The 15,478-nt window shown below is 37.4% G+C and overlaps 2 protein-coding genes across 10 annotated transcripts in view; one reads left to right on the plus strand and one right to left on the minus strand.

The window, feature by feature from the left end:
* Positions 1 to 6,814: 6,814 nt before the first annotated feature.
* Positions 6,815 to 12,673, minus strand: oser1 (oxidative stress responsive serine-rich 1). Of its 6 annotated transcripts, none has more exons than XR_014532250.1 (5): positions 12,489 to 12,673; positions 9,242 to 9,352; positions 8,666 to 8,776; positions 7,443 to 8,359; positions 6,815 to 7,382 (listed from the first exon to the last, which is right to left on the minus strand). XR_014532250.1 is itself a non-coding variant. In XM_083534312.1 (4 exons), exons 1-4 carry the CDS (start codon positions 12,527 to 12,529, stop codon positions 7,723 to 7,725), a joined length of 900 nt encoding a protein of 299 aa, XP_083390438.1. In that variant the 5' UTR covers positions 12,530 to 12,673; the 3' UTR covers positions 6,815 to 7,722. The 6 variants fall into 6 exon arrangements, 3 of the variants coding, with proteins under 3 accessions (XP_083390438.1, XP_083390439.1, XP_083390440.1); XR_014532251.1 differs by having other exon boundaries at positions 6,815 to 7,361; positions 7,436 to 8,359; XR_014532252.1 differs by lacking the exon at positions 12,489 to 12,673 and adding an exon at positions 11,675 to 12,005 and having other exon boundaries at positions 6,815 to 7,361; positions 7,436 to 8,359.
* The window catches only part of LOC310722064 (oxidative stress-responsive serine-rich protein 1-like), a 190,834-nt gene continuing 187,429 nt past the window's right edge, over positions 12,074 to 15,478 (plus strand). For 2 of the 4 annotated variants that reach the window (XR_014532292.1, XR_014532293.1), the window contains exon 1: positions 13,581 to 13,998. Coding sequence is in view for 1 of the 4 variants with exons in the window: in XM_083534335.1 (XP_083390461.1) it covers positions 12,191 to 12,219 (29 nt within the window). In the remaining 3 variants the exon portion in view is untranslated. Of the gene's footprint in view, positions 12,220 to 13,580; positions 13,999 to 14,184; positions 14,294 to 15,478 lie in introns of those variants that run through there. The other 2 variants (XM_083534335.1, XM_083534336.1) reach the window with 2 other exon arrangements.

Genomic DNA, 15,478 nt, shown 5'->3' on the forward strand with positions numbered 1-15,478 from the left:
TATGTGTTGATGAGTGGGAAAATGAAAAACTAGAGAATCTGGATAATGGTGTAGTTTGTGTGGCGACAGAACTTGCTTGTGGAGCCTGTGTGTTGATGACTATTTAAAGATGGTGAAGTTGATGTAACAGTTGATTTTTAAAGGTGGTGGAACCTGTGACATGAAGGGAATGATGGAGCATATATGAGCCACAAATCAGGTTTCTTCTTACAAGTTCTGCCTCCCTGTCACAAAAGCTCAACCATTAACTGGGTTCCACATTGTCACAAAAGTTTTCCACATCACACGGGCTCCACCATCATTTCCAAATACTCTCTAAACTTATACTACCAAATAAAAAACATTAAGAACATTCAGCTGCATAATTTATTCATGCCACTGATTGCACTATGCATTATGCTGGGAGTTGTATACTATTCTGGCACATAGCATGCTTTGCTGCAGAAACGTTTGTTAATAATCACCATTGTTGAGTTTGAGCACAAAAAGTGTGCGTGTGCGCGTGTGTGCGTGTGTGCGTGTGTGCGTGTGTGTGTGTGTGTGTGTGTGTGTGTGAATAGTGCTGAACTTTTTAAAGTTTTGTGTATCAAAAATCCATCCTAAAGTCCTATAAGTTCTCTTGGAGAACTTCATGGAGTAAATTATTACTTTTACAAAAAATATAGAATTAATTAAAAATCTCTTATAAAATCAAAGATTAAACATTGTGATTTGAACGAAGATAATAAATTGCTAATAATAGTTAATCAAAACCATTAATTTTAATTTCTCTTGACTTTTTTTTTTGTCATAACAAACGTGCTTAAGAAACACAGTTGCAACAGCCATTAAAGAGTTACAGGTCACGAGCGTAACTAAAGCAACCACTGATCTCCAAAATGGTGAGGGCAAACAAATTAAACATTTTCAATCAAATATAAATTTCTGTTAAGTCTCAAAGGTTTTTTGTAAATATATGACAGAAATAAAGTCAAACTATAATATGTGAATCAGGTAATGTTTTTGGAGTTGTTTAATGTCCACTGTTTTAATTCAGTTGATTTTGACTAAGGCTGTGTCTGTATGTCACATAGTTTCATTTCTTGTTATTTCCCTCAGTGATTCTGCTTGTTACCAGCGGGTGTTCATCAGTGTCTGAATTCACTCATTTGTTTTCATTCACTCTGTCAAGTGGACTATACTAGTAAACTAATGTAGGGAATAGTGAATGAGGGTGTAGGGTGTGATTTTAGTAACAGTCTCTGAGTGTCAACTCTGAACGTTATTAATTCACAAAATACTGTATACTGTTTATACTTTCTCGAAAACAACAAAATGACTCAGAATGCTTGTTTTATAGGGGGTTTCAATGAAAAAGACATGCGTGCGGTCCTGTATTGCGTGTGGAATATGATGTGCAGGATGAACTACAGGCTGTATGCTTGTTTCTACTAACATGGAGTAGGCAATTGGGAATTCTCCAAGCTCATCAGTGAACAAGTCCTTATGTTCTGTAAAAAAAATTGTTCTCTATATTAGTGCATGCACGAAAACCTAACAGCGGTTGGAAACCTTGATCCACTAAGAAAAATAGGAGTGAGCATTTTTGACCTTTTAGACTACACAGCAGTTTTCCCCCTCCATAGGCTGCAAGGTTGGGTGTACTTCCTTCCTTTACTGGTTGTTTGTCTGCAGCATGTTGTTTGTAATATTAAGTTACATTTTGCCCTAGTGTCACTTTCACCCGAATTGGAGTATTGTTTATGTGTAGAGTGGCAAATCCCTCCTCCTGCTCAGCCACGGAAGAGTTAACAGTGTTGACCTATTTATCGAGTTCAATGCCGTCAACAATCACATGCAGCTAGTGTTGGTTTAAGGCGGTGGGTGTCTAAAGTGGTGGGCTGTCAGGGCCTGAAAGGCCTTCTCTGCTGGCCTAAACACTATCAGAAGCACTGACCTAAATTTACAACCTGATTTCTAATATTTGTTCCATGAAATTGTATGAATGTATTCCGAACAGTTTATTCTCTTCATTCCGTAGCGTTTCTCTTGACTGCACTGCTTCCAGTAAGTGTATGTGGATGTTAGATTTTTTTGTCCAATCAGATTTCAGCCTCTATGTGCTGCCATGTCAATCCAATCTGCCCAGAGCCTTCAGATTCAGTAGTGATGGCTGATATATCTTAGACTATATTATCAATAAGTCTGTTTCTTTAACCAATCAGATTTCGAATTCACATCACAGGGCCAGATAGCTAGCCCAGAATAGCGTCAGCATTTCTCTATCCTCTGATTGGTTGGTCAGAGGGAAACTGTTACAGCAAAGTTTGACTAGCAAAAGACGTATGTAGCGCTCTGCACACATTAATATATCAGAGTTAGACTTTTTTATGCCCACAATAGCTGACCAAGGAAGAGAAAATTATTTGGTCTCAGACATTCTTAAAAATCCATTTTCAAGAAAAGCTAGACATTGTGAGGAGAGTTCGGTCAACCCCGGACCTAACTAGCTTGTCTCAGCCCTGGAAAGGGTTTGTTCGCCACTTCCAGACCAGTGAATTTGAGGGTTACCACTGGCTTACAGCCTCTGAGGAGCGTAGCAAATTATGGGTATGCATCTCTGGTAAGTAGTTTGTATTTTATTTAAATTTTTTATGGTTTTTTTTCATGTAGACAAATTTTGATTCTGAATTGCTGTAGGTGATATAGGTGGCACAGTTGCGGTTGTAGTGTAGAGGTTTGAAGCTTGCTTTAGTAAAATGGTATTTACCCTTCATATGTGAAATGCCTCTCTCTGTAATGCCAACTGTTGTTATATTGTGTTTTTGTATAGTATTGATGGTTTCTATAATTGTGACTTGGTAGTGGTGGTATTAAGAGGTGGATTAAGTCCCCACTGAGGGCCCAGGTACCTAATGCACAGCCCGCCACTGGTCTAAGGTTTTTTTTTTTTTTTAACAATACTGACGGCGTGATCTGCATTTCTTGAAATAGTTAATTGTATTGCAGTGGTGGCACAGCTGTCCAAAAGCCAGGCATTGTTCTTCATTTGCCACATGATTATTTCCACAGTTTTTGCAATTAGTTATAGTGGCGATGAGACATACAAAGACAATGACATCCTCAACAGTGGTGCCAAATGTGATTGGTAACGTCATTGCTAATTAAAATATATTGTAGTAAAAAGTTCCTTTTTCCTTATTTCTGCCTTGGTTTTCACACACAAATTTTCTTTTTTCCATGCAAAAAAAGCAAACGCTTTCTTACAAGCACATGTTAAGACATCAGACATCATTTTAAGCTCTTTGGGACCTATTCCAAATCCCACATTTGGACTTTTTGCACATATGACCAAATATATGCATATATTTTTGCACTGCTTCCCAAGTATTTTCACAGTATTTTAGTATATATGACTATATATTTTTGAGGGATTCCAGTTTGCAGCCTTTTTAGCCAAATTTACATGGTTGTGAACCACACATCTAGAAATTAACACAATCAAGGGGGAAAAAATTATTCCAGACAAACATAAATGATTTATGCCCGCTTACAAATCTACAGTTTACATTCAGCCATGTAGGAGCTAAATCATAAATCAACAAAGGCCTTCTCTGATGTAAAGAAAATCTAATGCTCTGTGCTGTGTGATCACAGGCTTACACCCTGTAAGACAATTAAATTCTATGGTCAATTACTCAGTTCGGATTGAATTATCAAAGCAAGTAGCCAGATTCTACACGGGAGTGTAATTTAATACTGTTATTTCTGAACTCCATTATATTATTGTCAGTTAATATGTTATTATTGTCAGTTAATGTGGAGTTGGTGAAGCAGGATGTAGATAGGATTAGTAAGGAGGAAGTGAGAGCAGCGATTAAGAGGATGAAGAATGGAAAGTCGGTTGGACCAGATGACATACCGGTAGAAGCGTTGAGATGTTTAGGAGAGATGGCAGTGGAGTTTTTAACCAGATTGTTTAACAGGATTCTGGAAGGGGAGAGGATGCCTGAGGAATGGAGAAGGAGTGTGCTGGTACCGATCTTTAAGCATAAGGGAGATGTGCAGACCTGCAGTAACTACAGGGGAATTAAGTTGATCAGTCACACCATGAAGTTATGGGAAAGAGTAGTGGAAGCCAGGTTGAGAGAAGAGGTGACCATCTGTGAGCAACAGTATGGTTTCATGCCAAGGAAGAGCACCACAGATGCCTTATTTGCTTTAAGGATGTTGATGGAGAAGTATAGAGAAGGACAGAAGGAGCTGCATTGTGTATTTGTGGATTTAGAGAAAGCGTACGACAGGGTGCCGAGAGAGGAGTTGTGGTATTGTATGAGGAAGTCAGGTGTGTCAGAGAAGTATGTGAGGGTGGTGCAGGACATGTATGAGGACAGTGTGACGGCAGTAAAGTGTGCAGTAGGTACGACAGACTGGTTCAGGGTGAAGGTTGGACTGCATCAAGGATCGGCCCTGAGCCCTTTCCTGTTTGCAGTGGTGATGGACAGGTTGACGGATGAGGTCAGACAGGAGTCTCCCTGGACTATGATGTTTGCAGATGATATTGTGATTTGTGGTGAGAGTAGAGAGCAGGTTGAGAAGAGCCTGGAGAGGTGGAGATATGCGCTGGAGAGAAGGGGAATGAAAGTCAGTAGGAGTAAGACAGAGTACATGTGTGTGAATGAGAGGAAGGGCAGTGGAGTGATGCGGTTGCAGGGAGAAGAGGTGGAGAAGGTGGAGGAGTTCAGGTACCTGGGGTCAACAGTGCAAAGTAATGGAGAGTGTGTTAGGGAAGTAAAGAAAAGAGTGCAGGCAGGGTGGAGTGGGTGGAGAAGAGTGACAGGAGTGATTTGTGATAGAAGAGTATCTGCAAGAATGAAAGGGAAAGTTTATAGGACTGTGGTGAGACCTGCGATGTTGTATGGATTAGAGACAGTGGCATTGAGTAAAAGACAGGAGGTGGAGCTGGAGGTAGCAGAGCTGAAGATGTTAAGGTTTTCATTGGGAGTGACGAGGATGGACAAGATTAGAAATGAGTTTATTAGAGGGACAGCACATGTAGGATGTTTTGGTGACAAGGTGAGGGAGGCGAGATTGAGATGGTTTGGACATGTGCAGAGAAGGGACATGAATTATATTGGTAGAAAAATGCTGAAGATGGAGCCACCAGGTAGGAGGAAAAGAGGAAGGCCAAGGAGGAGGTTCATGGATGTGGTGAGGGAAGACATGCAGGTAGTTGGTGTAAAAGAGGCAGATATAGAGGACAGGGTGGTATGGAGACGGATGATCCGCTGTGGCGACCCCTAATGGGAGCAGCCGAAAGAAGAAGAAGAAGATTATATTATTGTCAGTTCAAGTATTAAAAAAAAAGATCTTAACACTATGTGTATTCTGGGTGGTGGAGTAGACAAAAAGTTAGGGTTACAAATCAACACACAAACACAAACGTTTGGTAGGTAGCATACATTACATCAATTATAAATTATTTTGTACCCATAAATTTGTTATAATTAAAACCAAAGTAGGCATTTCCACAGTTCTGTTACTGCATATTATCTACAGGACATTAATATTAACTAATATAAATTAAAGTAAATACAATTATTGTACTACAAAGTAACTGTAATGTATTGACAATCACAGAATAAATCATAATTAAATGTCAGCTAAGATGTTCCATGTGTCTCCTAACTCCATTTAATGTGCTATCCTGCTAACAATGATTTATGGAAGTATACCAACACGTATAATATTGTCTGGCCCACATATTACATTGACAATATAAGACTTAGCTTTACAGCCTTCTGTTTACAAAATATGGCCTGGAATGCTATTTGGAACTAGCTAGTAAATTGTGTAATAGTAAACAAGTGAATAGAATGTGTGCTTTGTGAGCCTCAATTTGCACGCATTGAGAGGTATTGATGCCAAAGTTTGTGCTAGACTTTATCCTTGATAGTGAACCGAACTGCATTTTGGGGCTTTCTTGATAATTCATACTGTATAAAAGGCCAACTTCCAAATGAAATTATTTTAACTGAAAAAAATTAATAAATAAATAACTGCATGATGTGTGATCTTAAACACTTAATGAATAAAAGTTGTGAGTTTTGCCTTGGCTCAATCCCAACTATTTTTAATGAATAATAGACATAAATGAGAGAATTCTTGCCTCTTCCCTTCAACATACAGCACTTTTACTTTTTAAAGAACTACTCATTCAACCATTTTAAATATATCAAAGCCATATCTGAGTTGAACTTTGGACAGGTATTATTAGCATAATATTTCTTACACATATTGCACATCCTTTTAATTGGAATCCAAAATATAATATGGCTTAGTAATAAGGTCAGAAAAATGTAATTTTACTGTAGGTTGCTTCACAATTAAAATTCCTTTTTTTTTATTTATTTATTTATTTATTTTTTTTAAACTTACCGCTTGAGCCCAGATAGGTTAAACTCTACTTAATGTTAATTTCTCCAGTACAGCAATGATGTTCCCGAGTGTTTGACCCAGGGGCATGTTTAATTATCCAAAATTGTCCAATTGTTTATCTCCGATTATTAGCTCTATTATTAACCATTTCAATCCATATTTAATGCAATGGTTTTCTTTACCTCTACAGATCATGGCTCAAGGAGGACAACTAACTCATTTTACATAAACAAATGGAATGTTAAAGCTTTCTTTAAATGTACATTTTTTTTTACTATTTTACATTTTGAAATTCTTTATTATAGGGTTATGCTGATAAATAAACATGAGAAAACCTCTTCTGTTCAGGGTCAAATTGGCCTGTGGACTTAGATTTTACACAAATGAGTCATGAGGATTTGAATTGAAAGTAAACTTTATTTATGCACTGTTTTTTGTCCAGAAATAAAACAAATAACAAAACAACAAAAAGAGAGATTAGCAATTTGTGTGTTTATGTGCATCTTTGAGTCCTTACAGTACACAAGTAACTTGTAAACACTGCAATGTTGGGAACCAGAAATGAATAGGTGGAAATGAACAAGGTGCAACCCAGCCATTAGGGTTGCACAAGCCAGTTTCCTAAGTGCTGGTCCCAAACCTGAATAAATGTGGAGGGTTGCGTTAGGTAGGGCGTCCAACGTAAAACTTGTGCCAAATCAAATATGCGGATCACAAATCAGAATTGGTTTGAAAGAGGCAGATTTAGAGGACATGGGGGTATTGAGACAGATGATCCGTGGTGGCAAGACGAAGAATGTGTGTGCATCTACACAGCACATGTCAGCATAGTGCTTTGTGCAAATTAATTTGGCACAATTCACACAGGTTACGCTCGTTTTGACATCATCAGATGGCTTGCAGACCTGGCACCTCTTTCCTCTTCTTTTTTCCCCAGCAGAAACCTAGAATGGAGAAGACTATGTCTTGGGATCAGCAAAAAGACCTAGTAATCAGAGACACACACACAAACACCTACCTAAAACACTGGTTGTACTAGGTGAAGTCCTCTGGAACTCCCTCATTGTCCACACAGCTGTCCTTGGCATGTGATGACTCCGTTGTATATGCAGAAACAAATATTTGACACTTCTGACCCCTTTTAGCTTCCACTTATTCCACTTCCACAGGCAAATATAATAAATGAATCATTTTCATTTTGTATGCTGATTACACTAATTAAAGCCAGGCAGAAGACGTTACATACCGATAAAGATACATGTAACTTTGTTTTTTTTATTCTAACACGACAACATAACAGGAGGGTTAAGTGTACATCATTTCAGCCATGTGTGACATATTTTTAGGTATGTACAGGTAATACTCCATGTAGCCAGACAGATCTTCTATAGTGATGTCATCCACATAAGCACGTGCCTGTTCGGAGCAAGAGCGTGTTGAGCTCGATGCTGATGATCTAGGCAGCTTCCTTTCACACTCTGAAATGACATCGCGCAGGCCAGTGAATGAGTAGACCTCCATACCTTCCCAGTTGGTGCACTGGCACACGCTATGCTCTTGGAGCTGGCACAGGGATTTAAAGTCAGCTGCTGTAGGTTTAGCATCCTCTAAACAAGTGTTGGTCCTTTTGTCCTTTTCCTCTGAGCTACTCTCATTCCCTAAGGGTGGCACTTTGTTCAGAGGGGAAATCTTGCTATCCAAAGTAATACTGGAGTCATAACATGTGGAGCCAAAGGTAGGCGAATGGGCACCAGAGGACAAAAGCTCTTTCTTCGCTGGAACAAGAAGGGAGGTGCTGGTGTCCTCCAGCTCTGTGGGACTCTTGTGTTTCAACTGCATTGTAGACCTACAGTAGGTAAATATGGGTGGGTGCAGAATGGGAGACTTGGACCGTCTCCGTCTCTGGGTTCTCGATAAGCCCCTGGAGGACTTTCGGCTGCATCTGTATTTGGGGGTGAAAAATAATCAAATGAATGTGATGCTCAGTAAAACACAACTGAGTTAAACTGTATGTCACAAGTCATTTTGATATGTATAAACTATTTTAACAAAGTACAACAGACAGAAGCATCAATTTACTAACTTATTAATCAAAAATCAAACCTAGAATTTTGGAAAGTTTGTTTGGAGAGCCAAAAAAGCAAACACTGAGCACATGGCATTATGCAAATAGTTAGAGAGACAGACAGACACAGCTGTATGTAAAAACTGGGAAAAGAAAAAAAGAAAAAGACAGCAAGTATCTTACCCATGCCAGTTGTCTTTAGGAGAAATAATTTTGGGTTTTGTTCCCTCTGTGCTGACTCGGGTTCCGGCTCTTGATGCCAAAGACTCACTCACATGTGCTGCAGCCACAGAACTAAAAAAGGTTACCAACACACACACACACACACACACACACACACACACACACACACACACACAAACACACACACACACACACAAATAAATAAATCTTTTCCACCACCATTTCTCCAAATCAAACAGTAAAGCCACAATTTTTCAATCTTTTTTTTTTTTAGTCTATTATTATTGCTTTTTGAAAAACATTCGTTTATCTTGCCAACATTTAGATTGCTGGTTTTGGCACAGTTCTGTTAAACTCTACCATGTCTGACCTCCTCTCATTTTGGTTAAGCTGAGTCTGAATTTTTATTCTCTATAAAATGCATAGTCTCTGCTTATTAAATTATTACTTAGACATTCAGTGTATAAATGCATTGTAGCCATTGGTGCTGAAAGACCTGCCCAGTGGTTTATTATAGACCTTTTTACCATGATTCCACCTACAATACATTTTCAACAAAAGTGACTAATAAAATACCTTTCAGCATCAACACGCAGCTTTTTGAAGGCAGTCTGTAGTGTTTCGTCCTCACACTCTTTCTCTCGTGTCTTTACAGTGTCCATGGTGGTGCCTTGCAGGGCCTCAGAACTGGGGAACAAAATAACAGCTACATTTACTGGCTGGTAAAGATTTATATCGATCACAGGTCTCCCTACTTCTGAAGAAACTTTAAAGCTGCGTAGAATTTTTTCCGGCAAACACAGAAACAGACATTTGCTTTCCAATACAATGATTTGTTAATCATTTCACTCGCAGTGCACCCAAGTTCACATCCTGAATTACAACAACACACAATTCAGGATCCTGCCTGCTTTATTATTTGATTCTTGACCAGAGTGACATGATTGACTTTTTATCAGATTACAATATCTGGTACTAATGTGTGATATTTTAACCCATCAAATTAAACAACATTTCAACCTGCAGCAATGCATAATGTGGCATTGGTTAAAATTCTAACATGAAAAGGTTCCAACAACCAAAGTGTAAAAGCAAAAATATCATTAATTTAACAAATATTAATCATGCTCTGTGTAGAAGAAGGATCCGGTCACTGAATTTACCAGCCTGCAGTCCAGATTTTTCACCCATAGAAAACATTTGGCGCATCATAAAGAGGAAGATGCGACAAAGATCTAAGACAGTTGAGCAACTAGAAGCCTGTATTAGACAAGAATGGGACAACATTCCTATTCCTAAACCTGAGCAACTTGTCTCCTCAGTCCCCAGACGTTTGCAGACTGTTATAAAAAGAAGAGGGGATGCCACACAGTGGTAAACATGGCCTTGTCCCAACTTTTTTGAGATGTAATGAAATTTAAAATCAACTTATTTTTCCCTTAAAATGAAACATTTTCTCAGTTTAAACATGATATGTCATCTATGTTGTATTCTGAATAAAATATTGAAATTTGAAACTTCCACATCATTGGATTCTGTTTTTATTCACAATTTGTACAATGTCCCAACTTTTTTGGAATCGGGTTTGTATAATAAACCAACATAATATTTTTACATTTTTAACCTTTTTTGGGGGGTAGAATTTATTTTGGCATGGAAAAGAAATGGCCAAATAGATTAGTTGTTCCTGAACAATTTTCTTGATAGCATCAAGACAATTGTTCAGGAACAACTAATCTATTTGGCGTAAGTCAAAATCACTTCAGTTTGTTTGTTTGTTTATTAAGTTTTAACGCCATGTTAGCATCAAGGCTATATACATGGCCGACACAGCCATCAAATCCAGAACATTTAAATTACTATATAAAACATTTCAGATTTACATGAGACAAAAATCTCAAAACTCATTTAGGTGATGTTTTTTTATACTCAAAGAAACCCGAGATAAAAGACATAAAGGAGGAGCTTCATCCATCAGTAGAAACCCATGTGTAAGTTCTGAGTGGCCGAGTGGGCACTTAGTGTGGACAACTTGGTCATACCTCCATTAAAAACTATAATGGACACCGTTTAGTACTTCAGCGATCACAACTCTACCATACGCATGTCTAACCATAATGTGCAATTTGGCTAGTTTATCCTAAGTACAGTAGATTTGCCTTTACCCCACTACAAAAGTGGCCACACACACGCAACCAGGTTTCTTTATTTCCCTAAACCCTTACATTTGTTTTCCTGCACGACTTTTATTAGTTGCTGTCTTTTTTGATTAGGAACCAATAATTGCTTACACTTGGCTGGTTACTACATGTTTGGAAGTGTTAAAAGCCTTGTATGCATACAGACAGACAGACAGACAGACAGACAGACCATACTGCCGATTCACAGACATACAACAAAGTATAAGCAACAAGATGTATACAAATATTAAGGGTAGGTTGAAGTAAAAGATCACAATAAGCAAGACGGTAGGATTATTAATTAAATAAAACTTATTGTGTACTGTTTAGAATAGTGCAGTCAGGTGGAAATTAAATGCATTAACGAGGTGAAACGTTGCATAATAATATACAATGATAATATTTCGATCTCCATGATTGTATATACAGATGGGAAATTAACTATACATAAGGTGCACCAGCAAGTTGTAAAATGTATTTATTATAAAGAGAAAATGAAAGTAAATTATTTTTTCAGTACCATCAGGTGAACAACCCAAGAGACTGTAGATTAAATGTAGATTCCAAAAGCGACTTCAATCTGCTGGGCACAGACCTGAACACCAGGCATGTGGCTGGTATATATTAGGTTACGATTTAACGAGTTATTTTTAGGTAGGAACAGTTTGAAAGTCACATCTTTCATATTTTACATAAGCCATCGATGTGTCTTACATTTTCTAACAAGTAGATTCGGGAACATGCTAGCATAGCTAGTTAGCCAATGTTCACACCAGTCAGATACTCGGGAGTTTATCCAAATTCATCTGTATAAAAATATGATACTCACATTTCATGGACTTCACCCTTGATAATTCAACCGCAGCCTTCGGTGTTATCAATGCAAAAATAATTACAAAAAAATATTTTGCAGCTAATGCTAACTAGCAAAATAGCTCATAGTTTTAGAGATTATTGTATCCAATCAGCTGTCAACAATGCAATCGTAAATGTTACCAGAAACGGGTATATAATAAACAACATGTTTATCCGCATCTATTTGCTAAACTTCGAAGAAACACAGCATCAGTTTCTAGATTGTTCTCCAAACCTCTCGTTTACACACGAACTACACGGCGTGACTCTGCAAGAGCGCACAAAGGTCTGACGTAAAACCCACATCTCAAGAATACGTCACTGATATTTTTTATATGGCTGCCTGCTGTCAGTAGAGCATATGGATCTCCACCAGGAGGCGATATGGATTTCTTTCTTTCTACTTGTAGGTGGATAGCGTTTATTTTAGGCTGCGTTTACACTTGGCATTAACAATGTGATGCAATAGGAGAGGTATATCGGTAGGAGAATGCTGAGCATGGAGCCGCCAGAAAGGAGGTAAAGAGGAAGGTCAAGGAGGAGGTTTATGTTTGTGGTGAGGGAAGACATGCAGGTAGTTGGTTTGAAAGTGGTAGATGTAGAGGTGTGGAGAAGGATGATCCACTGTGGCGACCCCTAATGGGGGAAGCCGAAAGAAGAAGAAGTTCATTTCGTTCTTTATATTAGAAATAATATAAAATGTTAAATTTTTAATAAGCAGATCCACCAACACATACATACATACATACACGAACTTTGACCATTAGTCCAACAACTGAGTCACTTACCTCTCATAGCTTCTGGTCCGTATCGTTAGTTCTTTTGCCATGTAACTCCCATAATTATTGTAACAATAATGGCAAGATTGATATATTTCACTGTGTAGCGTATATAGGAGTCATCTGATAAAATAACGAACGACTTGGACCGGAGGACTCATGAGATGATCATAACCCACGGAGACTTTGCGATGCTTTGCTCATGCGCGTCAAGTAGAAAATTTACGAAAAGTAAAAACCACAAACATCCGCCATCAACCACCAACTTCTTCCCTGTTTCATGGAGTGTGTATATAAAACGTTCTTAATGCCAATCAGAAATAGATTTAGTTTACCGGGTTAATGACGTGATCACGCTGCACGCACGTTCGTTACTTGGCAACATAGTCGCGCACACAGTCTGTCAAAACTACAGTTTTGGAGAACAGTTCAGAGAGTGATGCTGCGTTTGTTCAAAGTTTAGCAAAAAGATTGTGCGGAGAAACCTTTTGTTTATTATATACCAGTTTCTGGTAGCATTTATCATTATATTGATGACAAACTAATTGAATACAGTAATCTCATTAGCTGCTAAAATATATTTGTAAATATTTTAGCGTTGATAACAGCGAAGACTGCGGTTAAGTTATCAAGACCAGAGTTCTTAAAATGTGAGTATTATGTGTTTCCACAAATTAAACCGCGTGTTTTCTAATTTACTTATTAGAAAATGTTAGACACGTCGGTGGCTGATGTAAAATGTGAAAGATAAGACTTTCAAAATGGTCCTACCTAAAGAATAACTCGTTAAATCGTAACCCAATATATTCCAGCCACATGCCTGGGTGTTCAGGTCTGTGCCCAGTAGATTGACATAGCTGCCTAGATTTAAGATTTGATTAGTTGAGATTTGATATCTACATTTAATGTACAGTCTCTTAGATTGTTCACCTTGATGACAATGAAATGATCATGTTCTTTAATTTAGCGATTTTTTAATTAAATATTACAACCTGCTGGTTTACAGCCTTTGCTATGACACTTTTTGAGCACAGGTGCATCCTGTTTCCACTGATCCTGAACAATTTTCTTATAAGCATTTTGGTTTCATTCATATCCATTCATATCGCCCCCTAGTGGATCTTACTAAGCTCTACTGACTGCAGGCAGCCCTACAAAAGTATCAGTGACGTATTCTTGTTGTGACGAATCTGTGTGTGTTCTACGTCAGACCTTTGTGCGCTCTTGCAGAGTCACGCCGTGTAGTTCGTGTGTAAACAAGAGGTTTGGAAAACATTCTAGAAACTGATGCTGCGTTTGTTCAAAGTTTAGCAAATAGATTTTGATGTTTATTATATACCCGTTTCTGGTAAAATTTACGAATACATTGTTGACAGCTGATTGGATACAATAATCTCTAAGACTATGAGCTAGTTTGCTAGTTAGCATTAGCTGCAAAATATATATATTTTTGTAATTATTTTTGCATTGATAACACCGAAGGCTGCGGTTGAATTATCAAGGGCGGAGTCCATGAAATGTGAGTATCATATTTTTCTACAAATAAATTTGGATAAACTCCTGAATATCTGACTGGTGTGAACATTGGCTAACTAGCTATGCTAGCATGTTTCCGAATTTACTTGTTAGAAAATGTAAGACACATCGATGGCTTATGTAATATATGAAAGATGTGACTTTCAAACTGTAACTCGTTAAATCGTAACCTAATATATACCAGCCACATGCTTGGTGTTCAGGTCTGTGCCCAGCAGATTGAAGTCGCTTTTGGAATCTACATTTAATCTACAGTCTCTTGGGTTGTTCACCTGATGGTACTGAAAAAATAATTTACTTTCATTTTCTTTTTATAATAAATACATTTTACAACTTGCTGGTGCACCTTATGTATAGTTAATTTCCCATTTGTATATACAATCATGTAGATCGAAACATTATAATTGTATATTATTAGTATATTATTATGCAACGTTTCACCTCGTTAATGCATTTTAATTTCCACCTGACTGCACTATTCTAAACAGTACACAATAAGTTTTATATATTTATCTAATTAATAATCTTAGTCTCTCTTATTGTGATCTTTTACCTACCCTTAATATTCTAATATATCTTGTTGCTTATACTTCGTTGTATGTCTGTGAACCAGCATTACTATTTACATACAAATGTACTGTACTCAGGATGAACCAGCCAAATTGAACATTATGTTTAAATATGCGTATGGTAGAGTTGTGGTGGCTGCAGTGATTTTGGTATGACAGTTAATGAGTGTGAAATACCACCTACTGACCTTTAGATAATTAATTCACTAATACATCATAAACACATGGCAGAAGGAATAAGACGTATATACAAATAGTAAATTGTATAAAATAAGCCCTAGTACTAAAAGGTGTATATTATAGTTTCTAATGGAGGTATGACTAATTGTCCACACTAAGTGCCGACTCGGCCACTCAGAACTTACACATGGATAGATTTCTACTGATGGGTGAAGCTCCTCCTTTATGTCTTTCATCTTAGGTTCCTTTAAGTATAAAACACATCTTGGATTGTAATTTTTACCATACGGCTAGACAACACTTTAATTCAAAAACATGGTTGTCATAATGTATCACCTAAATGAGTTTTGAGATTTTTGTCTCATGTAAAGTTGAAATGTTTTATATAGTAATTTAAATGTTGTGGATTTGATGGCTGTGCCTTGATGCTAACATGGCGTTAAAACGTAATAAATAAACAAACAAACAAACTGAAGTGATTTTGACTAACGCCAAATATATTAGTTGTTCTTGAACAATTTTATTTGTTAGCATTTTAGTTTGATGCTACTGAGGAAGCCATGGCCCATGCAAATTCATTGTCAAGAGGTTTTGAAAAGATTTATTTTCCATGCCAAAATAAATGCTACACTAAAAATGTAAAAATATTATGTTGGTTTATTATATTTAATATGGTATGATGATAATATGGTCTACTTTTTGGGCATAATTATA

This window comes from Silurus aristotelis (genome assembly GCF_946808225.1).
Source record: "Silurus aristotelis genome assembly, chromosome: 2".
NCBI classification, from domain to species: domain Eukaryota; kingdom Metazoa; phylum Chordata; class Actinopteri; order Siluriformes; family Siluridae; genus Silurus; species Silurus aristotelis.